This window comes from Mesocricetus auratus, unplaced genomic scaffold, assembly GCF_017639785.1.
Source record: "Mesocricetus auratus isolate SY011 unplaced genomic scaffold, BCM_Maur_2.0 Super-Scaffold_4256, whole genome shotgun sequence".
Taxonomy (NCBI): Eukaryota; Metazoa; Chordata; class Mammalia; order Rodentia; family Cricetidae; genus Mesocricetus; species Mesocricetus auratus.
This window is the reverse complement of record NW_024429182.1, coordinates 47,968,735-47,995,624: the sequence shown is the minus strand read 5'-3', so window position 1 is coordinate 47,995,624 and position 26,890 is coordinate 47,968,735. Positions and strand designations below refer to the sequence as shown.

The 26,890-nt window shown below is 39.9% G+C and overlaps 1 protein-coding gene across 5 annotated transcripts; it reads right to left on the bottom strand.

The window, feature by feature from the left end:
* Positions 1-156: 156 nt before the first annotated feature.
* Ms4a3 (membrane spanning 4-domains A3) lies at positions 157-24,650 on the bottom strand. 5 transcript variants are annotated; one of them, XM_040747222.1, is made up of 8 exons: positions 24,400-24,650; positions 16,311-17,226; positions 14,896-15,064; positions 13,984-14,121; positions 11,072-11,128; positions 4,579-4,725; positions 1,763-1,864; positions 157-408 (listed from the first exon to the last, which is right to left on the bottom strand). In XM_040747222.1, the coding sequence occupies exons 3-8, from the start codon at positions 15,046-15,048 to the stop codon at positions 310-312; spliced, it is 696 nt and encodes a 231-aa protein (XP_040603156.1). In that variant the 5' UTR covers positions 15,049-15,064; positions 16,311-17,226; positions 24,400-24,650; the 3' UTR covers positions 157-309. The 5 variants fall into 5 exon arrangements, with proteins under 5 accessions (XP_040603156.1, XP_021081370.1, XP_021081365.1 ...); XM_021225711.2 differs by lacking the exon at positions 16,311-17,226; XM_021225706.2 differs by lacking the exons at positions 16,311-17,226; positions 24,400-24,650 and adding an exon at positions 24,273-24,390.
* Between the last annotated feature and the right edge of the window lie 2,240 nt (positions 24,651-26,890).

The following is a 26,890-nucleotide window of genomic DNA, read 5'->3' as shown; positions in this document are numbered from 1 at the left end:
GGAGGGAGGGAGGGAGGGAGAGAGGGAGGGAGGAAATTAAGTATTATCTTCTTTCTTTCTTAAACCTCACAAAGTAATAGAGTGGGAGAAAAAAGAGATTCCGTTTCTGGGAACAGCTTTTTAAGGAGGACCATAAGAGTTACAAATCCAAGAATGTCAAAGGAAATATATTTATTCATCCAGATCTAGAACATGCTATTGGATTTACAGGGATGGAGGAAAGAATTGGAGCAGGTGCCTAGATTTCTTCCATGACAGAAGGATTGCATTTCGTCTCATCGTGCTCTTCTGAGTTCTCAAGTGAAGTTCTCACTCTGCGGTGACTTGAGGCTGAGTGTTTGAGTTCTCAGAATCACTTCCACCAGGGAGTATTCCCGATTCTGCAGACTTAGGAGGTGAAGAAATTGCCTAGAAAATGAGACATCAGTTCTCAAGAAGAGGATCATCATCTCCCCTCTCTATTTCATCCTTTCTTATTACCACCATGATCACTACAACAGATGCACAGATATTCATTCCTTCACTGATGATTACCCTGTTAAACACTGAATAATGATTATATGGATCAGGAGACAATCAAAACATTTTATTTCCATTTCTTTAGGTTTCTGCTCCATATGTGGTTTCTAGAACTCAATGTGGAGATTGTACAGGGGGAGTCAATAAAAATCAAATCCATAACCTAGGCAATGTGTTTCTGGCCATGCCTGCCCCTATTGAGCTGCATGCCTTCACTGCAGACTTGGCTCTGAACACACAGCATGCTGCTGCCACACCACAGAACACCAGTGGGTGCTGCTCAGTTTAGATGCTCTTTGTATGTTATGGATGTCATCAACTTCTCTCATAAAAGCATAGTGGTGTAATTATAGAAAATAAATAGCTGCGATATTTTTCTACTGTTCTTCCTTAGCACGTAAGCATCTAAACAGCATTCATTTGGGTTGTTTTATGTTAGAATGTTTGATCTTAAAAATTGTTGTTTGGATTGCTGACTTATTTCATAAAACGTTGTTGAATGAATTTTGATGCAGGATTAGGATAGAATTTCCAGAAGTTTTCAAAATGGCCATACTCATACTAAACATATTTCTGTCATTTTTACCATATGTTCATGCAAAGCACTATTCTCAGCTTTGACGATAATAAAATCAGAACATTAATCAACTGTCAGAAACAAGATGATCTCCATCCTGCAACACCTAATATATAGCCAAGATTTAATTATTATGGAAAAACAAACAAGCAATTTATTTCATTAATATGCACCCTTGCTTTGCTCTTTAATAAGTGATAAAATGACATACCAACTAATTGTTTTAAATAAATTTATTTATTATTTATTATCCATAAATGTTTGACCTGAATACCTATTTTGTTTACCTAAATATGTAGGACTGTATAAAGCTTTCTTGGGCAAAAAGAAATTGAAAGTGGAAAATTTTAAGAAAGCAAATTAGAGATCTAAATATCTAGCAAAAAAAATGTGTGGTCATCCTGAGTCACACAACTCAAAAACAAAAACTTACTATAATTTAAATTAATATAAATGAATTAAAATGTAAATTAATATATAGCTTGCATTTTCAAATTTGAATAATTTCCACCCCTGCTTCATCTCACACTTGGATCTGATAAATAATTCCCAGAACCCCACAAGTCATAACCATATAAAAGTTTCTTGTCCTAAAAGTCAGGAATAACTTCATACGTTGTGGAATTTGCAGATGATAGAACTTGCTCATCACTTACACAAACTCACCTCTCTTGAACCATAAACATTTCCTATACACCACATGACTGAGATGAAAATGGTCACGGGCAGCTCCAGCAGGGTGAGGATCAGCATTAGAGACACCAGGCCCTGGGGAAAAGATGCCTCAGATCAAATCAGGGAAAGCATTCAGAGGGAAAACTGTCAGCAAGAAACTAGAGTGCAAAACCCACAGAGGGGAACGGAGTGAGACACAAATTAGACAGAAGTTAAGACACACAAATTCTGAAGAGAGACCCAGTATCGATACAAAATCATGCAAATACTGTCCTGGGAGAAAGATATATGTTATTGCTAGATTGACCTATGTGAACTAGTCAAGGGGAAAAGAAATCAATAGGAGAAAATTCTGACACTACCACTAATACATCAATATAATAAAATTACAGAAAGTAATACAGTTTAGTAAAATGAACAAAAATAATCCCTTCATGATTACACCAACAGGATTTAAGAGGGGAGGGGTTAGGCATCTACATTAGGACAAAGACAAAAATACAATTATGGGAGAACCATAATATATTACTACACAAATTTTCTTTACATTATTGCTGAGCACCTGAAAGAAAAACAATTAAATTTCAATGGCGGGAAAAATTCTATGGAGGGAAAAATATCACTTAATATGGAAAAATAGATACAGATAAATATAAATTTAAGTGATTAAAATTGAGACTTCATCTTGGTTGATTTCTCCTGTGATGAGTATGAAGTGGCCTCCTTCATCTCTTTAGATTGATTTTAGTTTAAAGTCCAATTTGTTAGATATTAGGATTGCTAACCCCACTTATTTATTGGGTCCATTTGATTGGAAAATCTTTTCCTAACCCTTAACTCTGAAATAATGTCTGTCTTTGAAGCTGGGGTGTGTTTCTTGTATGCAGCAGAAGGATGGATTCTGTCTTTGAATCCATTCTGTTAACCTGTGTCTTTTTATAGGCAAGTTAAGACCATTAATATTGAGGGAAATTAATGACCACTGGTAGCTCATTCTTCTTTGATTTGGAATGGTTGGTGGTGGTGGAATTATGTGTGGATTTCCACCACTTTTTCTTTTGCCTGTTGGTAAAGTGGGATTATCTATTGCCTATGTTTTTCTGGTTGTAGTTAACTTCCTTGGGTTGGAGTTTTCCTTCCAGAATTTTCTGTAGGGCTGGATTAGTGGATATGTATTGTTTAAATCTGGTTTTGTCATGAAATATCTTGTTTTCTCCACCTATATTGATTGAAAGCTTTGCTGGGTATAATAGTCTTGGCTGGCATCCATGGTCTCTTAATATTGATAGAATATCTATCCAGGACTTTCTGGCTTTCATAGTTTCCATGGAGAAGTCAGGTGTAATTCTGATATGTTTGCCTTTATATGTAACTTGGCCTTTTTCCCCAGCTGCTCTTAATATTCTTTCTTTATTCTGCATGTTTGGGGTCTTGATTATTATGTGTCGCAGGGATTTTTGGGGTCCACTCTATTTGGTGTTCTGTAAGCTTCTTGCACCTTCATTGGCATGTCTTTCTTTAGGTTGGGAAAGTTTTCTTGTATTATTTTGTTCAATGTGTTTTCTGGCCCTTTGAGGTGGGTTTCTTCACCTTCTTCTATTCCTATTATTCTTAAGTTTGGTCTTTGCACAGTGTCCCATATTTCCTGAATATTTTGTGTTAGGCGTTTGTTGGACTTAAAATTTTCTTTGGTCAATGAATCTAATTCTCCTAGTGTATCTTCAACACCAGAGATTCTCTCTTCCATCTCTTGAATTGTTTCTTGCAATTTTTGTTTTGTCTTTTGCTCCATTTCTTGCATTTTTGGCTTGTTTTTTCTTCTGTTTCTTCAATGGATTTTCTCATATCCTCTTTAAGGGTCTCTATCATTTCCATGAGTCTGGGAAACTGGGAGTTTCCCAAGAGAGATGTATGATACTCCAGAGAAGTAGAATGAGGCAAACTCTCCTGAGCAGATTGGGAACATTGGGGGAGGGGAGAGGGAACCAGGAAAAAAAGGGGGATAAGAGGAGGGGAGAAAAGGGCATGGGGGAGCAGGAAAGTTGAGTCAGGGTAAGAATAGAGGAGAGCAGGATGAGAGATTGAGTCATTTTAGGCTTGAGGAGAGAGCTGACACTACTGAGATTTCCAGAGATCTACAAGGATAACACCAACTGGCAAACTAAGCAATAGTGGAGAGACTACATTAATAGCCCCTCCTTGATGATAGGGTTAATGACTACCCTATACACCATCCTTGAACCTTCATCCATGGTCTGATGGAAGCAGAGACAGATACCCACAGCTAAACACTGAACTGAACTCCTGGAACCTAGTACCAGAGATGGAGGAGTGATGAGCAAAGAGGTCAAGACCATGATGGTGAAACCCACAAAGACAGCTGACCAGATAAGGGGGAGCTCTTGAATCCCAGACTGATGGCTGAGAGGCCGATAGGGGACTGATCCAGACTCCATGAATGTAGTGCCAGGGAGGAGGCCATATAAATCACTTGGGTTTGGGTAGTAGAGCAGTGTTTTCCATGGCATACGAATGAACTTTGAGAGCCCATTCCACATTGAGGGATGCTCTCTCAGCCTGAGCACATGGGGAAGGACGTAAGTCCTGCCCTGAATGAAATGAAAGACTCTAGAGATCCCCCCAAGAAGGGCCTCACCCTCCCTGGGGAATGATGTGGGGATGGGGGGGGGGACTGGGGAGGCTAGTGGAGGGACAAGGAGGATGGGTGGGAGAGGGATCTAGGATTGACATGTGAAGCATTCATGTTTCTAATTTAAATAAAAACATATATTAAGGGAAAAACATACATTTGATGAAGAACCCAGGGAAAGGCATAAGTCAGACTGGCAAATCTTGAACTCCTGGGTATTGAGTGCCAAATGTATACAGAGAAAGACAGTCCCAACAATCGCAATTGTTGCACTGGCAATGTTCATCCCAAAACTGTTCTGCATCTAAAACAAAAAAAAATAGCCCATTAATGTATATAGAACATCCTTTAACACCTTGGCAACATTCCATTTAAAGAAGTTATCTACACTCCCAACAGCATTCTAGCTGCAAAGCAAGCTCCATGAACAAAGACAATGAAGAGGGTGGGGTACGCAGTTCAGTTGGTAGAATGCTTGCCTAACATACATGAAACCCTAGGATCAGTCTTTAGAACTACATCAACTGGATGTCATTGAGGATGCCTGCAACTCCAGCACTCTGTGATAGCTGAGATTAAAATCCAAAGCCACCCTGTAACACATGAGACCACATCTCATTTAAAGAAAATAATAAACACACTAGCATATAAATTATGTCATATTTAACTTCGTGTTGAGGCTAATAGAATGGTATAACAAGAATGGAAACATAGTGAAAGGAGGGGAGGATTGTAATATGAAATAGTAATAACATATGTAGACAGGAATAAATAATTGAGCATTTCCCCCAGATGGCCCAGAGGAAGGCTGGGTAAAGAAATCAGTTTAAAGTCCCTGAGGCCACAGTGTACCCAGGAAGCAAGGGAGCCAAAGTGGATAAGATTAGGAAACTAAGTCAGAATTAACAGAGAGAGAGATGCAAAGCCCTGTAATTCATGGAAAAAGTCCTTAGTGCTAATTCTGAGAAAAACACAAAATTGTTGGGTGATTTTGTGCAAAGAGGTGATAGGTCAATAGCCTAAAAAGGGGCACTTTGTCTGTATTAAGAACAGGAGGTCTTCTGGCCCCAAACTCTGGTGACCCCAGATTCAGGTGAGCCTGGGTCTCCAGGGGCCACTTCCCACCCCCTGCCCAACACCCATCCCCTTAATCTTCCTGGGGCCTGGTCCTGGCATCCAGAAGACCCGCCCACACAGGAAAGGCCATCAGCCCTTCCAAGCCCCAACCTCCAGTGACCCCAGCTTCAGCTTCAGCTTCAGTGTCAGCGTCCCCAGCTTCAGCTTCAGGAAGGAAGGAGAGCAGTGGAGACAGAAAGAACCCATTGGAAGAAGAGATGGGAAGAAGACAGAATAAGAGCTCACTCAGCAGTAGAAAGACCAACATGACTCCACCAGAATCTAGAGAACCAATGCCAGCAAGACCTGATAAGCACTACATAGACGAAGCAGAGAAGACAGACCTTAAATATTATTTTATGAAGATTATAGAGACCGTCAAAGAGGAAACAAGGAAATACCTTAAAGAAATAGAAGAAAAAACAAACAAAAAAATCCATGAAATGGGGAAAAATTCAATAAATAAACAAGTCTCTCAAAGAATCTAAAGAGGACCAAGAAAAACAACCAAACAAATGAAGGAAATACCTCAAAACAGTTGAAGGATTGAAAGTTGAAATATAAACAATGAAGAAAACATAAAATGAGGGGATGCTGGAAATAGAAAAGCTGGGTAAATGATCAGGAACTACAGATGCAAGTATCACCAATAGAATACAAGAGATAGAAGAGAGAACTCCATTGTTGAAGACTCATTAGAGGATATACAGTCGTCAACCAAAGAAAATCTCAAAACCAACAAATCCCTAACACAAAATATCCATGAAATATGGGACACTGTGAAGAAGCCAAACCTGAGAATAATAGGTATAGAAGAAGGCGAAGAAATACAGCTCAAAGGTACAGAAAACATATTCAACAAAATCATAGAAGAAAACTTCCCTAACCTAAAGAAGGATATGCCTATAAAAATACAAGAATGCTACAGAACACCAAATAGGCTGGACCAGAAAAAGAAGTCACCTTGTCATATAATAATCAAAACATCAAATCTACAGAATAAAGAGAAATGTTAAGAGCAGCTAAAGAAAAAGGCCAAGTAACATATAAAGGCAGACCTATCTGAATTACACCTGACTTCTCAATGGAAACTATGAAAGCCAGAAGTTCCTGGACAGATGTCCTACAAACGCTAAGGGAACAATGATGCTAGTCCAGACTTCTATATCCAGCTAAGCTTTCAATTACCATAGATGGAGAAAACAAAATATTCCATGACAAAGCCAGATTTAAACAATACATATCCATGAATCCAGCTCTATAGAAAGTGCTGGAAAGAAAACATAGACCCAATGAAGATAACTACACTCACAAAGACACAGGCAATAGATAATCCTACTTTACCAAACACCAAAAGAAAAAGGGGGGAGAACCTAAACACAATAACACCACTACCAATAAATCAAGCACAAACAAGAATCATCAATCAATGGTCATTAATATCAATATCAATGGTCTCAACCTGCCTATAAAACAACACAGACTAGCAGAATGGATACGAAGACAGAACCTATCCTTCTCCTGTATACAAGAAACACATCTTAATGTCAAAGAGAGACATTACCTCAGAGTAAAGGGTTGGGAAAAGATTTTCCAATCAAACAGATGCAAGAAACAAGCAGGTGTAGCAATCCTAATATCTAACACACTAGACTTCAAATTAAAATCAATCAAAAGAGATGAAGAAGGACATTTCATATTCAAAGGAAAAGTCCATTAAGATGAAGTCTCAATTTTGAACATCTATGCCCCAAAAACAAAGGTACCCACATTCATGAAAGAAACATTACTAAAGCTCAAAATGCACACAAAATCTCACACACTAGTAGTAGGAGACTTCAACAATCCATTTTCACCACTGGACAGGACCTCCAGACAGAAACTTAACAAAGAAACAAAAGAACTAATAGAAGTTATGACCCAATTAGGTTTAACTGACATCTATAGAATATTTCACCCAAACACAAAGGGATATACCTTCTTCTCGTCACCACATGGAACCTTCTCTAAAATTGACCACATAATAGGAAACATAGCAAATCTTCACAGATACAAAAATTGGAATAACCCCCTGTATCTTATCAGACCACCATGGATTAAAATTAGAATTCAACAATAACACAAATCTCAGAAAACCTACAAAATCATGAAAATTGAACAATGCACAATTGCATGATCCCTGGGTAAAGGAAGAAATAAAAAAAGAAATTAAAGGCTTCCTGGAATTCAATGAGAATGAAGACACAACATACCGAAGCTTACAGGACACTCTAAAAGCAGTGCTGAGAGGAAAGTTCATAGCACTAAGTGTCCACATGAAGAAACTGGAGAACAGTCATACTAGAGAATTAATAGCACAGCTGAACGTTCTAGAACAAAAAGAAGCAAACTCATCCAGGAGGAGAAGATGCCAGGAAATAATCAAATTGAGGGCTGAAATCAATCAAGTAGAAACCAGGAAAACATTGAGAAGAATCAATGAAACAAAGAGTTGGTTCTTTGAGAAAATCAACAAAATAGACAAAGCTCCGTCCAAACTAACCAAAACACAGAGAGAGAGCATGCTAAATAACAAAATCAGAAATGGAAAAGAGGATATAACAAAAGACTCTGAGGAAATCCAGAGAATCATCAGGGCATACTTTGAAAATCTGTACTCCACAAATTTAAAAAATTTAAAGGAAATGGACAATTTCCTGGATAGATACCACTTGCCAAAACTAAATTAAGAAATCAAGAACAGATAAACAATCTAAACAGACCTATAACCCTTAATGAAGTAGAAGCAGTCACCAAAAGTCTCCCAACCAAAAAAAGCCCAGACCCAGATGGCTTCAGTGCAGAATTCTACCAGAAATTAAAAGAAGAGCTAATTCCAATACTCCTCAAAGTATTCCACACAATAGAAGCAGGAGGCTCACTGCCAAACTCTTTCTACGAGGCTACAATTACCTTGATACCCAAGCCACACAAACACACAACTAAGAAAGAGAACTATAGACCAATTTCCCTCATGAACATCAATGCAAAAATACTCAATAAAATACTAGCAAACCGGATTCAAGAATACATCAGAAAAATCATCCACCATGATCAAGTAGGCTTCGTCCCAGGAATGCAGGGGTGGTTCAACATTAGAAAATCCATCAATGTAATCCACTATATAAACAAACTGGGAAAGAAAAACCACATGATCATCTCACTAAATGCTGAAAAAGCCTTTGACAAAATCCAGCACCCCTTCATGATAAAGGTCCTAGAGAGATCAGAGATAACAGGAACATACCTGAATATAATAAAAGCAATATACAGTGAAACCAACAGCTAACATCAAACGAAATGGAGAGAAACTCAAAGCAATTCCTCTAAAATCAGGAACAAGACAAGGCTGTCCACTCCCTCCATATCTCTTCAATATTGTACTTGAAGTTCTAGCTACAGCAATAAGACAACAAAAGGAGATAAAGGGGATGCAAATAGGAAAAGAAGAAGTCAAATTTCACTATTTGCAGATGATATGATAGTTTACATAAGTGACCTGAAAAACTCTGCAAGGGAAATCCTACAGCTGATAAACACCTTCAGCAATGTGGCAGGATACAAGGTTAACTCAAAAAAATCAGTGGCCCTATTATATACAGATGATGAAATGGCTGAGAAAGAAATCAGAGAAACATCACCCTTTACAATAGCCATAAACAGCATCAAATATCTGGGGATCATGTTAACCAAGGAAGTGAAAGACCTGTATATCAAGAACTTTGAGTCTTTAAAGAAAGAAATCAAAGAGGATACCAGAAAATGGAAAGATCTCCCATGCTTTTGGATTGGTAGGATCAACATAATAAAAATGCCAATCTTGCCAAAACCAGTCTACAGATTCAATGCAATCCCTATCAAAATTCTGACACAATTCTTCACAGACCTTGAAAGAACAACAATCAACTTTATATGGAAAAACAAGAGGCTCAGGATAGCCAAAACAACCCTATACAACAAAGAAACATCTGGAGGCATCACCAACCCTGACTTCAAGCTCTATTATAGAGCTATAGTCCTGAAAACAGCTTGGTATTGGCACAAAAATAGGCAGGTAGACCAATGGAACTGAATTGAAAACCCTGATTTTAACCCACACACCTATGAACACTTGATTGTTGACAAAGAAGCTAAAACTATACAATGGAAAAAAGAAAGCATCTTCAACAAATGGTGCTGGCATAACTGGGTATTGGCATGCAGAAGACTGCAGATAGATCCATGTTTATCGCCTTGTACAAAACTTAAGTCCAAATGGATCAAAGATCTCAACATAAATCCAGCCACACTGAAACTTTTAGAAGAGAAAGTGGAAGATACTCTTCAACCAGTTGGTACAGGAGACCACTTCCTGAACATAACACCAGTGGCACAGGCACTGAGATCAACAATTAACAAATGGGACCTCCTGAAACTAAGAAGCTGCTTTTTTTGTGCCTAGCTGGCAACTCTGCCCTTCTTCCCAGCATCCTCTCTGGCTCCCAAATTTAGCCAAGTTCAGCTTTTTAATAAACCAATCCAAGTGATAGATCTTGACATTATACAAAAAGACTATTCAACAACAAAATAATGCCAAGAGATATGTAGGTAGGTTGGTAGGTAGACAGAAAGGCAGACAGACAGATAGTAATGTGCTTATATACTAATTTAAAGGGCCTAATAAGAACAAATTGGAGTCATGAATCTATATAGTGGAAAAGGACAGGGTCTACCACACCCAAGTAGGGAGATTAACTTTAAAGAGTTCCTCCATGGTAAAGGGCTGGAGGGAAACACACTGGGGTGATCTAGTGCACACAACATGTCATAATGTGTATGTATGTCTGAAAGTCTCTCCACAGCTTCAGTTTCTGAGAAGGGAGCAAGACCGTCATGGAGTGGGAAGGAGAGAAAAAGACTGGTGTTTGAGGGTGGAATACTATGATCAAACAGCTATGATGGGAGGAGGGAAACCAGACGGGGGTTAAATGGCTAGATAATGCAAAGAACACACAATAGTCAGTAATGTTGTAATGAATAATTAAAAGAACCGGACAGTGGTGGCATACACCTTTATTCCCAGCATTTGGGAGGCAGAGGCAGGCAGATCTTTATGAGTTTGAGGCCAGCCTGGTCTACAGAGCTAGTTCCAGGACAGCCAGGACTATACAGAGAAACCCTGCCTTGAAAAACAAACAACCGAATGAATGAATGAATAGATTTTTTTTGCTTTCAGTTTTGAAGGTAATAATGAAAGATAATTCACTAAAAATAATTTGTTAAGCCGAATGAACATCAAAAAGCCTGATTCTAAGCTTTATACTCACTAGCTATTCAGAATAATCTGATTTTCTGAATTATCTACCATTGACTGCTTGAAGAAATTTATTTTCTTATGCCTTAAATGAGACTTGGTTCCTCGACTGGATTCACCAACCTCTGCTTCTCTACTGTTGGTGGGTAATTTATTTCTACTCCTCTGGTCTTCTAGACAAAGAGGAAGAATTGACACTTACCAGCATTCTTGTGGGTTTTCTCCCTGCTGCAACAGTCAAGGATCCTGAACTGATAAACTGTTAAAATAGGAAGTAAGACAGATAAAGGGACATTTAGTCTTGACCATTTTCTCTTCAGCATTCCCTTGACAGTAGGTGTCTAATAGAAGTTACACAAATTCACACAAAAGTGTATTTCACACTACTCACTATTTTATATGACTGAAATTTTTACGTAGTTCATATTCTAAGTAAATTCACCATCATTTCATTTTGTTTATGTGTAGCTTTTAATGAGTTTATATATGGATATAAATAATGAAAACTAGTTATGTTCTTGCTTATGTTAATATAAATGATACAAATTTTTAAAATTCTCACATCACTGCCCATGCATCTGATTTATAACTCCAAATACCCACTTCTGTATTCTCTAGTTTTTGATCATTGTTTTAATGTACAATTATTTCCATGACTCTAATTTTGATAAATTTATATATATTTATGATTATCCAAATTTTTCATATTTTAAATTGGTAAGATTTTAGAAATCTTGTAAAGAAAGGCTTGCTAAATAAAGTTCAACTACTGAATTCTGAGAGTCAATGAAATGACTCCTAATGATATTCTACTGTACTCATAGATCAGAGTCTAGTCCAATTGTCATCAGAGAGGTGTCATCCAGTAACTGACAGGAGCAGATGCAGAGACCCAGAGCCAAACACTCAGCAGAGCCAGGGGAACCCTGCAAAAGAAGGGCAAGGGAGGATTGTAGGAGCCAGAAGGTTTGGGAACACTAGGAAAACACAGCCCACAGAATCAACTAAGAAGGCCTCAGAGGGGCTCCCAGAGACTGAAGCAGCAGTCACAGAGCCTGTATGGATCTGAGCTAGGTCCTCTGCATGTAAGTTATGATTGTGTAGCTTGGTGTTCTTGTGGTACTCCTAATAGTGGGAATGGGGCTATCTCTGACTCTTATCTGTGCTTGGTACACTTTTCCTTCTACTGGGTTGCCTCACCCAGCCTTGATATGAGGGCTTGTACCTAGTCTTATTATAACTTATTATGACATATTCAGTTGATACCCCTGGGAGGCCTGTACTTTCTTTGTTAAGGGAAATGTTGGCATATTTAAAGGCAGTAGGGGGACACTGGGACAAATGAAGAGAAGGGAAAATATAGTTGGGACATAATGTATGAGAGAAGAATAAAAAGGAAAATTCAGGACATTGAGTTCCGTCTCAGATAACAAAGATTATCACAGGTCTTCCCTTCATTGCACTTTGTGAAAGAGCATCTTTGTTTCCAATACCAGCTTCATCTCATGGGTAGATCACTGTTTCTTCACCTCAGCTTCTTTTCCCATATAACATCACATCTGCATGTCAGTATCACCTGAGAGCTGTGGGAGTACTTGTTTGCCAGGATACAGAAAGCATCCCAATTAACACTAACACATAGCTCTCATTTAATTCCAGAGATCCCAACAGAGGATCCTCTTGCTATTTCTGGCATTCTAATAAGGAAACTGAGGGCAAACGTTCACTTTTAATCTCTAAAACCACATCCTTGATAGAATTATAAAAAGATGAAGCAATAGAAAGGACCGCACAGTGGGCACACCACAGACATGTTCACAGTGGGGATGGCTTGGACAGGAGTTAATGACTACAAACAAGGGCAGATATGGAGAATGGGTCATACACCTTGGACTTGCCCTAAAAGTGTCTTAGAGTCAGAGAGAAACTTCTGGAATAGTAATTAATGATCCAATCTTTTGGGTGATGCTAAAGCAAATGAGACACTGGATCTGGAATGCTTTTTAAACTTTGTTTTGTGTGTGAATGTTTTGCCTGCATGTATGTCTAGGGCATCAGATCTAGAACTGGAGTTAGAGTGAATGTGGGAATTAAAGCTGGGTCCTCTGGGAGAACAGCCAGTGCTCTTGACTGCTAAGCCATCTAGCTGACTCCCCTTCCACTTTCTGAGGAAATAAAACCCAATGCTTGTGGAACACCTGAAGCTCTTCCTTTCTGTCTTTTATAAAATCCAGAGTGGAAATTCTTCACTTGGGTTGTCAAGATTTATTGTGCAGAACAATTCAGGAATATTTCAGAGTTTAGCTCTTCCATCAAATTTTATCCTATTAGCAATACCAAATCCAATCTGTGCTTCACACAGTGAACTGGAAACACATGCAGTCTTTTATCAGACTGAGAAGTGATACCAGCCTTCAATCTACTTTCATGATACATGTATTCTGTTATCTTTTGTCTCTCTTCACTCCCTTAAGAACCCGTGTCTCTTCTCTTGGTTTCCTCTAGTTTCATGACTTACACTCATGTATACACACATATACACATGCATACACACAAACATTTAGGTTCATACATAAAAAATAAAGTCTAGGTACTTCACAGAAGAGAAAACATACAGTTTTCATATTCCTGAGTATAGAGTCAGTCAACCCTATAGGATTCTCTCTCTCTCTCTCTCTCTCTCTCTCTCTCTCTCTCTCTCTCTCTCTCTCTCTCTCTCTCTCTCTCTGTGTGTGTGTGTGTGTGTGTGTGTGTGTGTGTGTGTGTGTGTGTGTGTACATATCCAAGAATTCTAAGTCCCACCCAGGAGATAAAACTTGCCATGTCCATCATACCTATCAACAAATGAATGAATAAATAAAATGTGTTACATACGCACAATGGAATTTTATTTGGCCATGTAGAAAAGTGAAGTTATAACTTGCATAGGAAAATGAATGGAGCTGGAAATTATTATATGAAGTGAAGGGTCTCAATTTGAAAGAAAGATGATTTTGCCTCCTATTGTCAGAAATTATAAATCAAAACCACAGCTGATGATCTTCAAAGAACACTTCCATATTGCAGCACCCTGGCGGTGCTGAGATGGTCTGTGGTAAGGGAATGGATACTCACAAACGCAGCACCCCAGAATGGATAGCCTGTGTAGAAGGTGAAGAAGAACACATGCCTGAAGAGGTGGAACAGATACTGTAAAGAACCCAAAAAAATACCCAGAGCCAGAATCAGCATTCCATTCAGGATCTGGATGGCCTGTAAGAAGAAGAAAAAAGATTAAAGGCATAATACTATTTTTATTTTCCCCAGAAAGGAGGAGATACCATGGCTTTAAATGGTTAAAATGCTAAGCCTAAATTAACCAAGCAAGGTCTTGTTCTAAGAAGGCTTTGTTCAGGAACATAATATAACAAAGGTAAACAGCTATTAAAATTTTATTTTAAAGTATTCTTATTTAAAATATAGAATATGGCCATCATTGGTGACACAGGCCTGCAATCCCAGCTACTCAGGAGAATGAGGCAGAAGTATCTGTCTGAGGTACAGAAGGAGTTCAAGTGCAATCTGTGTGAATTAGTAAGACTCTGCCTGAAAATACACAAAGGGATGTAGCTGTAGCTCAATAATAGAGGGTTTTCCTGGCATGCATGAGGACCTGGGTCTCAACCCCAGGACCATAATAAAGGGAAAGAACAAAAGGAAGAGGAAAGGAAGGGAGGGGACGGGAGGGAGAGAGGAAAGGAGGGGAGGGGAAGGGAGAGAGAGAGGAACTTCACAGAACTCAAACTCCTTATCTGAGTGGTCAAAACACACCAAGAAACAATTAAGAGCCTTGAAATAGACTCTCCAGAGTTTGTTAGGATGTTCTACCCTATGAGATACTGATTTCCCATTTCTACTCCTCAGGTCTCTATTAGCCCCATCTTGTCTTCAATGACTTAGTGAGAAATAACTCAGAAATTTTGGAGGCAATCCATGTAATCTTGTTCCTTCTTGTATAAACCAACTTGGTGATGCAGGCAGACCTACCCCAAGGGCTTGCAGTACTCCTCTTTGAGCATCACTTGGTCCATCCAAGAGCTGATTAGCAGAACCATCAGTCACCTCTTGTTTGTGACTGCCTGGTGAGGTTCCACCTGCTGAGGTCCCCAGTCCTGTATTATCAAATCCGTGGGAGGCCATTTCAGGTTGCTTGTGGCTGTCATGGGAAAGAACCCAAAAGCTTAGTGCTTCCTTCTATCACTTTGTAATAATAGGTTTTAGTGTAATTGAGAGTTTTGTTTTGTTCGTTCATCAAGATTCCTCTCCTGAATGACAGGATTCATACCCTGCACTGTCCCTTTCTACCCTAGAACTTCTCCCTTCACAAAGAAAACTCACCCTCCCTGCTACAAATAGGACTGAAGAGCACCTCTCTTTTACCAAACAAAATTCCAGGCCGTGAGTCAAACTTTCAAGAAACCCCTTCTAGTCCTGGTCCAGTCTGAATGATGAACCCTTTCTGCCTGCTCTGGGAATCCCCCCAGCATTCCCTTAACATTCCTGGGTCTGAGCTTCAATTTTTCAAGTGTTTGTTTGTGTCTCTCTGTGTGCTCATCATCTTTGCTCTACTTCTCACAGTTGGTAGTCAGTTAATACATACTTCAGAAATAGCCATGTCTAAGGATAATTGAAAATTCATCAGCAGGCACTGGGTCTTTTCATGCTGAAAACCCCATAGAAAGGTTTGGAGAGTAGAAAAACTCAAATGTGAGTTTCCAAATTCAAATAAAGCAAAACGTGTTCTATAAAATATGATCAATTAGCCTTTTTAAATATCAAGAAAATGTAGACTTCCTAGCATCATACTAAGTAGCTCACCTCCCCAGCTCTGAGTAGAAGTTCTGGGTGTTTTATTCATATCAGTTCTCAGAACATCCATTGGAACATGTATTATCACTATAACCCTCTGCATCTTATAGATTAGATGAGGAATCTGAGAAGCAGAGCATTAGATAACATCCCCAAGTCCACCAGGCAGGGATCAAAGATCCTAAGGGTAAAAATCTGCCTCTAGTTATAACTACACTCTTCCTCTGAGCCTGTGCAGGAACTGTCCCACCATACCTAATTCATATTTCAGGAATCCCCATAACCAGAACTGGCCACCAAACTCAAAGGCAGCCTCTTAATATACCAAAGTGTGTGTGTGTGTGTGTGTGTGTGTGTGTGTGTTTATCTGTCTGTCCATATATACATTTTCCAAATAGCTGTATTATGCCAAAAATGGCACCAGGGTAATAAGCTGTATTCTAAGGGCAGTCATCCATACAGCTAAAAATTCCAAACCTCTACTGAACAACCAAAAAGGAACCTTTTAGTAATCCCAAGAGGATCATAGGGAGGCACCTTTAGCAGATGAAAAATGAAAGGATTCCTATGGGAAAGGAACCTGTAGGATTTACCTTGGAGACTTCAGACTTTGACAGACGCCTTTCCCTTCAAGTCCATCTCACTACAGAAGAGACATCAGTCTGTACCCCCAAACCAGCAGCCCCTTCTTCCTGGGGTTTAACGAATCTCTTGCTTGTGCAATATCTCAGCTGATCCAGTGGAAGTGCTTTCGCTGGCTGCCTGGAAGGTGTGCTAATCATACCCACATTTGAGGGCTCTGACACCCATCCACTTCCCTAAGGCTTACCCATAAAGAAGGAAGCTGGTATCAGGAGCCACCACCTTCTGACTCTAAGATGTTGCTTCACACATTAGTAGAGCAAGAAATAGATGCAGAAAATATGGGTAGGTCGGTGGGAAGGTATTGTAGAATGGGGGAAGAATGGGCCTAGCTATGTAATGAAAGGTAAAGCCAGGCAGAAGAAATAGTGTTGGAAGGAGGGACAGAACAGGGTCACTAAGGGACTGTGTTTACATAATGCACCAGTGATGTTTTTAAAATTATTTTATATGCATGACAATCTTTAATCCTCTCATGCCAAGCAAGGTTAGTTCATTCATCATAAATTAAGACAACGGTAGTTTAAATATATTATGGTTACTGTCTATCAACTGCGGCTTGCTGTTCAGTTTGCTTCATGTGCATCTGTTCCTTCCACATCAGGACAACCCGTGACCTGGATAACACTACTGAGTCCGTGTGATAGAAGACAAACTGGCATAGAAAAGACAACCAGATTCCCTCACAGCTAACCAGCTACATCAGTCCATTGCCTGACAGTATAAAATAATACCGCTGGCAGCGTGAGTTATAAAGAATAAAAGTTTATTTGCCTCCTGGTCATAGAAGCTGGCCCAGTGCCGGAGAACTGGCACCTGCTGAGGGTCTTCACACCATGTCATAGCAGAGTGAGAGCAAAGGAAAATCTGCGAAAGAAAACAGAGGGTGGATGCACATAATGAATCATCTGAGACCACACTGGAAGTGAGATATAACTGAGCGTCTCCGTGAGTTTCCATAGAAGCTTAACTTGGAAGATGAATCGCGAATATAGGACTCAACATCCCACGATCTGAGGCCCTGTGCTGAGCGAAAAGGAAAACATGAGTGGAGCATGAGCATTCATCTCTCTCTGCCTCCTGACTGCAGAGTGTGAGCAGCCTGTTGTTACAGCTAGAGCAGCCCTTGTCATCATCACCTCCTTTGGCATTTGCCTTTCAAATTGTGAAAAGAAATAAAACTTTCCTAAGTTCTTTTGTCTGGTATTTTGCCACGGTGATAAGAAACATTAACTAACAGAGAATTCAAACTCTGTCCTCAATTAATAACCTACTTCTGGCTACTCCTCACTCCCATGATACTGCTGATGACATCAGCCCACACCCCATGTTCTAGGAGTGCTAGGGTGAATGATGACCATCCAAGCCTTGCTTTGACCCACTGTATCCCTTCAGGGGTTCATCTGAGGCTTTGGATCTCTCAGGTTGGGGCCCTGTGCCTTCAGCGCTCCAAGGCTAGAACTCTCTCTGAGTGGTTATCTTATAAGTGGCTGCAGGGACCCTGTGGACAGGAGAAACTGGTCAAGTGGGATTGGACTGGACAGGGAAAATTCTTCCTTTCACATTGCACCTTCTCTGAAGCAGGCTAACCTAGGCTTACTTGAGCCGTGAAAGAAGCATATGAGCAGTGCTATTCTAGAATATTTGCTAGAGACTATGTCAGGGAGCACTTAGAGACTATCCTGTGTCCATCTCCCCCAAAGCATTCTGTTCTTTTAGAGATCTGGACCTGGAAAAGGAACCTTGAAGAGCTCTGAAATTCTTCTAGGACTTTTCTCCCATTGTCTATGGACCCCTCTGTCTATGCTAATCTCAATCCCTTAACTACACATGGCTTTGTATTCTTTGCCTGACCATTCTGTAACTATTTTTAACTCTTTCCACTTTGGTTTCTTTTTTCAATTATAAACGGCACATTAAGCTCTTTCCCTCTTGGATCTCGTTATTTGCTGTTAAAATGATCACACGGCAGCTGGAATACTCTAACATTCCACATCCATAAAGTCCTGGGATACAAACATAACTCCTTTTAATGATATAGGGTCTCATAAAGTTGAAGCTAACCTTAGACTCACTGTGAAGGCAAGGGTAACCTTGAACTTCTGAGGCTGATCCTTCCCCAGTTCTGAGATTACAAGCAAGCATCATTGTGCTTGGTTTACATAGTTCTGGGGATGAAAGTCTTCTGGGCTCTGTGCACAGTAAGCAAGCACTCTGCCAAATGAAATACACAACCAGCCCATGCATGAAATCTTGCTAACTTTTTTGCAGTTACATAATAAATTTGACTCTAGTTTCCAGACCCTTATTCCTCATTGCTAAGATCTCATAATATATACCTTTTATGTCCATGTTATTGCCAATATTCTGAGTGATATAAAGAGAGGCCGAAGTGGAGAGTTTGTGGGGGAGAAAACGAATGAAAAGTGAGGTCCTAGTCCTGAAAGCCAGATCATAAGTGGGGACAGAGTGCATGAAAGAGGAAGACAGCATTATTCCACAACTGAAGGACAGTTTGGGGATGAGAGACTATGGTTATGAAGCAAGCAGAGGCTCAGCAGTAGCTCTGCAGCCAAAGCTGACAGCTGAGCCCAGAGCCAAGTGCAGGGACAGATGAAAGAGTAGACCTAGACAGAAGTCACAAGGAGTTGATAGAAAGGACAGTGGTAAATGACATAGCACGTCCCCACCTCTACTCCCACTGCACCACCAACCACCACCTGTGTACTGTTTTAACAAATGCCAGTGCAGAAGGAATATCACAAAAGATAGAAATGGCAAGAGCATGATTTAGGGGAAAAGAAAGAAACATAAGGAAATGAAATAAAATGGATCTAAGATTTTTCTTTGAATTTAGAGCTGAAAAGTCATGAAAGGAACTTGAGGGCTCAGTGTCTCATTTGTAACCTGAACATTAGAGCAGCCCCCACTTGAGTAAACAGTAAAAAGTTTAAAGGACAGAATGCATGTAAAGCTTTTAAGTCACATGGGGTGACATTTTATAGGTCGAAATAGGCATCTTAGTGTGCTTTAAACCAGCACATAGTTCTCTAATAGGAAGGCCATGGCTGTGATAATTAAAGAGGGTTAAACAGTTGGTGAGATGAGAAGGAAATGTTCCTGGCTCATCCCTAAATGTCCATGTGCATTGAAAACACATTGCTTCCTAATATCAGTCTGGTCACCTGAACTGGGAGACTGAACATCAGGACGAGACATTTTAGGGTCTTCTTCCTGAAGCCCAGCTGTTTCGGCACTCTTTATCTTATATCCTAAGATGGGGAAAACTGCACTGCCTCATCGGTTAGTCAGCTTTCCTACTGCCATGATAAACTACAGGAAGCATACTCGAAGGAAGGAAGACATATTCTGTTTCAAGGCTTCAGAGACATCAACCTCTACTCACCTAGCTCTGTGTTTATGCCTCATGCTCTGAGGGCAGGTTCTCTGTTAAGAGGAAAAAGAGACAGAAGTACTTGGTGATAATCTCCCAGCCAACTGCCCCAGAGAATGAGGCCATGCCTGCCAAGCTCAGTCAACTGTTCCAGACGTAGATGAAACATTGAAGAGGGAAAGGAGGTGGCTTAAATTCAAAACCATGAATTTTCTTCTACAGTAGTTATCAAAGGACATTGTCACTTTAAATTAGTTTTAGAACATAGCTTTTAAAATTAGGACCCCTAAGCAAATTAAAGTGTCTGCAAACAAGGGAATATTTATCTTTCCTAGGAGTTAGCATGTTAAAACTTAAACTGGGCCCGAAGTTTCTTTAAGATTTATTTATTTATTTATTTATTTATTCATAATGTATAATGGTGTTCTGCCTGCACATATGCCTGCAGACCAGAAGAGGGCATCAGCTCTCATTGTAGATGGCTGTAAGCCACCATATGGCTGCTGAGAATTGAACTCAGGACCTCTGGAAGAACAGTATGTTATTTGGGGGCTCTGAGGCAGCTGTGGAACCAGGCAGGAATCTTGTAACATAATGGTGCCCAACATAGTTTTTACAAACTTCCACATAAAAACTTGACAAAAACTTAAAAGGGGATTTTACAAAATTTAAGTCTAAGGACAGGTTGCATGGGAAAAAAGTTTCTTCTTTTGTTTCCACAAAAAATAAAAAGGTGTGGATTCCTTCCAGACTAATGTGGTTTGATGATGCAAGACCCCCTGAAATAGTGGCCCAGATGATCCAACATCTAAAAGAGCTGAGATGATACAGCCTTACAGATTATAAAAACAAGGACTTGGCTGGGTTTCTGTGTTTTGTCCTGAGCCCCATGGTATAAACATTACCCCCAACCCAACCAGCAGGAAGAAGATTAGAGAGAATGATACCCACATTCCCAAATATTGTTTATAAATGCTTGTTTTCATTTAAATGGGGTTGGTTATAAATGGTTCATGATCACAACCAATCTCTTTTTTAAAGGTAAATGGGAGATTATGCTATAGAAATGAATACTTAGTATTGGAATGGATTTTCATTTATTGATACAAGTTTAAAGTCAATTTTGTGATATGTATAGTTCTCCTCTTGTGTTTGTATAGTTAATTTTAACAAGTAATGTATAATTAAGTACAGACTGTAGATATTTAACTATAATTGTCAAAACTTACAGTTAGGTTACTTAGGTTTTATAGATATATAGAGATATATTTCAGTTGAATAGGCATTCTTCAAACCTTTCAAAGACCTACAGAATATATGGCATTTAAATGGTTTAGGATTTTTCTTGACAATGAGACAACTGTTCCTGGCAACACCAACTGCATCAGAAGGTAAGATGGACATTGAAGAAACTTGTTTAGAGTTTGCTTCCAAAAAGGCAAGACTAGCCATTTGGGCAAGAAACTGCTCTTATCTGGACTGTTTGACTTCATGCTGTATAAAATGGACATGCAGGACCCACAGAAAAGTGACTGCTGTAACAAGATGGGCATTGCTACAGGGGTTCTGTTTCAGGAAGAGTCTGCCAGACATCCTACAGGACCAGAAAAAAGTGACTGACAAACTGCCAATACAGGCAGACAGTTTAAAGTTTCCTGCTTTGCTGAGGAGTCTGCCAGACACACTATGCCCTATGGGCCAAAAATGGAACATTACAGAAGAACTTTGAGTGACTGACCAGGTAGTGAATTGTCTCTGTCAATTCTAGAGTTTATATATTATCTTTCTGTGGTCTCTGATGGAGTTGAAGACAGATAGTCATGGTTATAGTTTTCCTTAGTTAAAAGATAAGTTACATGCAAGACTCTAGACTCACAAAGATAGGATAGATAAAACATTTTCTTTAAATCTTGCTAAATGTTTATTTCCTCTTTTTATCTAGTTCAAGAGCCATGAACTAGGTAACTCAATGATGGACACATTTACCTTGGAAACTAAACCATTCATGGACAGGCTAGCTATCATTCTTGGGAAAAACATCCTACAAGTGTGCTTTTCACTCACACTCTGTCAATGCAGCAGTTGCTGGGTCAACACAGCTTATTTTCTTCTGAGTACAAGAAGATTCATGGACAGTTCAGGTAATTTATTCCTTTCTCAAATGAAAATGGGGTGGTCAAAACATTAAATAATTCACAAATCCTGTCAAATCTGGAGAAGGGCCCTATCTTAATGTGAAAACATGAGAACTAGGACACCATAATTATTTTTCCATTCACACGGGTAACCTATTTTCTTTTAATGACTAAGTAATTTACTCAAGGCTTGCTAACCAAAGACAGATGTGTGGAGCATCACCTGGGCATTCCTGCCCTGCTTAATTACTTCACATACATTAGTAAGACCCTGAGCCATCTCTCACATTTATTTTAGTACATCTAAAATGCAAGATGGCTAAGAAATATAACAGAAGCAGGTAAAAAGTTATGAAGAACAGATGGGGACAATCATTGCACACAGCCATTTGTTTAATTTTTATAACATTTGTCTTTTCTAGTCTAGAGGAAGGACTACCTTTGTGTGTACCAGGCATGAAAGATCAGGAAAAGCGTGATTATTTAACAAAATAAAATATATTGGTAGTACCATTGGAGCAGGGAGTTTTAAACCTATTTTACTCATGAGTTTTCTAGTGCTAATCTGACTAAAAAATATTTATTCCCCAACCCAGACTTCAGCCATACAAAACCATTTCCATCTTGTGTAGAAATATTAGACTCATATGGCAAAAGGAAAAGTACCTTGCGATGGGAGAGCCTCAGAATGAGGAACAATCAAACAGAACTGAGAGTACCCAGCCCTACTAGGATAACAACTCTACCCTCCCTAGAGATACCAAGTGTGGTCATGAAAAAAAGCAATAGTGGGTGCATCAGGTTTGTTAGGGACAACTTACAGTAAATGACTGCCTTCGGGTATCAGAAACCAAGAGGGTGTGGAAAATGACTGTTGTTGAAGCTAGTTTTGAAAGGAAAGGGAGATTTCAAAATGTTTGTTTTAAAGCACTTCAAAGCAGAAGCAAAACCCTCTAGGGCAGTGATTCTCAACCTGTGGATAATGACCCCTTTGGGGACTGGATGACCCTTTCACAGGGGTTGCCTAAGACAATCTGCATATCAGATATTTACATACATAGCCATAGCAAAATTAAGTTTATGAAATAGTAATGAAAGTAATTTTACATTTGGAATCACCACAACATGAGGAACTGTATTAAAGGGTAACAGCATTAAGAAGGTTGGGAACCACTGCTAGGGCCTGGTTGCTTGCTCAGCTGTAGATGCTTGGGGGTGACCCTGTTGGCTGTACATGGTAGAACGGTTACATCCGCCACAAATGTACCAGTCACAACCAACTGAAACAGTCAAAACTGCCACGCTGCCCTGAACAGCAAAACTTCCCCATCTGAGGGCCAGAGTGTCAAGTAAAGGTGTGGGGAGCAGCCTTTGGTGTCCCTACAGACGCAGGAGAAAGTCCACAGGCAAGCATCTCACAGCAGCATGAGAAACAGCTAACAGGCTGCCTCGCTAATGCAAGTCAGAGATAGTCTTTCATCTCCCGTACAGCAATATTACGACAGATTTGGGTGTTTTCAGGTCACTGACTCTCTTGTCTTCTTTTAGTACATTTTTTTTTATTTACGGGGAAAAGGGCACTCACATGTCACTCACATGTGGGGGTCAGAGGACAGCCTACAAGAGTTAGTTTTCCCCTTCCACCACATGGGTTCCCCAGAGACTGAACTCAGGTTGTCATGTTTAGCATCAAGCACTTTCCCTCACTACACCATCTTACCAGCCCCACCATTGTTTATTTTAAGGTATAACACAAAATTAGATGCATGGTCTTCAAGTAACTAGCTGAAGGTCACCCAGTACAGAACCAGAGTGGGGGTGTACCTGTTCCTAGAACCTCAGTGTACAACAGATGCAACTATAATTCAATCTGCAATTTTAATTTTGTGGTGTACCCTCCTTTCTCAGGTTCATAAATACAGGCTCATCCCTCTGGCAACAAAGCCCTTTGTTGACTTCACAACATCCTGTCTCAAAAAAACAATGTTTTAAGGAAGGTGGGGGCAGAAGATTCACCAGAAGCCCAGTATGCAAGCATAGGAGGAACACAGACTAGCGGAAAGCTGGCCTCTGGCCTCTACAGACCTGCACACACACAGTAAACTGAATAAACGAACCTCTCAAAATAAGCCAGTAATCACAGAAACTGAACCTGAAAAACCAACAAATGTGTGTAATAAAATGAAAGACCTTAAGCACAGCCTCAACACAGGAACTTGAAGCTTAAAGTAAGCTTAATTGGAAACACTGTCATACGATCAGCAAGAGAAGGTAAAAGGTTCCTCAGAAATGTCTCCTTAAGTCAACATCTTCCAAAGATATTTCTTTTTATACCTAGATCAAGTCCAGAAGCATTCAAAAACAACAGACAAAGGAGGACGAACCCGCCTGACCCGGCTGGAAGTTTCATTGCGTCCAACTCCAAAGAGCAGCAGCCTCAGAGAACCAAGAGGAAACAGATATCCTTGACGGTTTACAAACCATTGGCTATACTCAGCTGTCTGCTGTTACCTTCTACTTAGATGGATCCGAGGCAGAGACTCCTCATGTCTTCTCAAAATATGGACCAACAGCCTGGAGCTGCTGCATCAACTCACCTGTGAGCCTGTTAGAATGCAAAACACCAGGTTCCACTTTCCATCTACAGGATCAGTCATAAATCCCACTTCAGTAAGATTGCTGGGTAGTTCCCACACGCATTAAATTGGACAGACATTTATTATAGCACAACAGGCATTTACTTTAGCAGGCACTTAGTCTAGTCCACTAGACTTTATTTTTTTAATTACCTTATTATTGAAAATTGCACTACAAATAAAATAATAAATCTGCACAGCAAGCTGTGTGTATATGAATGTCATTAGCCACACTCCACATGTCTGTATGATTCTTGTTACCTATTTCCCAAGGAACAAGAATCAAAAAGTGTTAGGGGGCTCATGCCGGTGACATGTTTCTGATTGGCTTTTTCTCTCATTCACTCGTGATTTAATTTTAAATTCCCTGGACTACTAATCTTTTCATGTTGTAGTTTCAGTTTCATGTGAAATTGTGTTCATATTGACTATTTATTTGTACTCTCAGTCTTGAAATGGTTTCCTGGTTTTCTAGTTAGTTGTGCATACTTTACTGTCTTTTATATCATCTTTTATATCATCTAAACATGATTCTTCTGGTTTATGCATATTGGGGATATCTTTTTTTAATTTCTATCACATTTGTCTTTATATTTTAGGATAGCCGTGTACTGTACATGCATGTGCGTGCATATCTGTCTGTCCTGTCTGTCCTGTCTGAGATGGTCAGAAGACACTTTGTGGAAGTTGAGACTTTTGCACTATGTAGATCACATGGACTGAACTCAAAATTACACTTGGTAGCAGCCCACCTGCTAAGACACCTCCGTGGACCACATTGGGAATATCTTCTACCAGTATATGTGTGTGTGTGTGTGTAAATTTAAATTAGAAACAAGGTTGTTTCACATGTCACTTCCAGATCCCTTTCCCTCCCCTCCTCCCGTGCCCTCCCACCAACTCCCCCAATATCCCCTCATTTCCCCAGGGAGGGTGAGGCCCTCCATGGGGGTGTCCATAGTCTGTCATTTCATCCAGGGCAGAGCCTAGATGCTCCCCCAAGAGTCCAGGGTGAGAGTGCATCTCTCATTATTGGATGGGAGTCCAAAGTCCATGTGTATACTCGGGATGAGTACTGCCCAAGGCTCAATAGATTACCTAGACCTCCTCACTGACACCAACATTCAGGGGGTCTTGATCAGTCCCATGCTGGATTTCCAGGCATCAGTCTGGGATTCAACAGCTAACCCTTGTCAGGTCAGCTGTTTCTGGGGGTTGAACCAGCCCAGTCGTAACCCCTTTGCTCATCAGTCCTCCCTCTCTGTCACTGGATATCTTGAGTTCAGCTAAATGCTTAGCCTTGGGAGTCTGCCTCTGCTTCCATCAGCCACTGAATGAAGGTTCTGTTTCCCAGACTCTCTGGCCACGGGATTGTAGGCTGGCATTCCCCAGATCTATGTCTAAAATTCATATATGAGGGAGTGCATGCCATTTTTCTCTTTTTATGACTGGGTTACCTCACTCAGGATGGTTTCTTCTAGTGCCATCCATTTGCCTGCAAATTTCAGGATTCCATTGTTTTTGTCTGCTGAATAGTACTTCATTATGTAAATATACCACATTTTCTCTATCCACTCTTCAGTTGAGGGGCATCTAGGTTGCTTCCAGGTTCTAACTAGTAGAAATAATGCTGCTATGAACATAGTGGAACAGACATCCTTGTTGTATGAATGGGCATTTTTTGGATATATGCATGAGAGGGGAGTGTCTGGGTCTTGTGGTAGGTTTATTCCCAATTTTCTGAGGAATCTCCATACTGATTTCCAAAGTGGCTGTACAAATTGGCACTCCCACCAGTAGTGTAGGAGTGTTCCCCTTTCACCACAACCTCTACAGCATAAATTTTCATTGGTGTTTTTGATTTTAGCCATTCTGACAGGAATAAGAAGGTATCTCAGAGTTGTTTTTATTTGCATTTCCCGGATGGCTAAGGATGTTGAGCACTTTCTCAAGTGCCTCTCAGCCATTTTAGTCTCCTCTATTGAGAATTCTCTATTTAGTTCTGTAGCCTACTTTTTAATTGGATCCTTTGGTGTTTTGGAGACTTGCTTCTTGAGTTCTTTGTAAATTTTGGAGATCAGCCCTCTGTCAAATGTGGGGTTAGTGAATACCTTTTCCCATTCTGTGGGCTGCCCTTTTGTCTTGCTAACTGTGTCCTTTGCATTACAGAAGCTTCTTAGTTTCAGGAGGTCCCATTTATTAATTGTTGATCTCACTGTCTGTGCTACTGGTGTTATGTTCAGGAAGCTGTCTCCTGTACCAATTCGTTCATGGGTATCACCCACTTTCTCTTCTAAGAGGTTCAGTGTGGCTGGATTTATGTTGTGGTCTTCGATACATTGGACTTAAATTTTGTGCATGGCGAT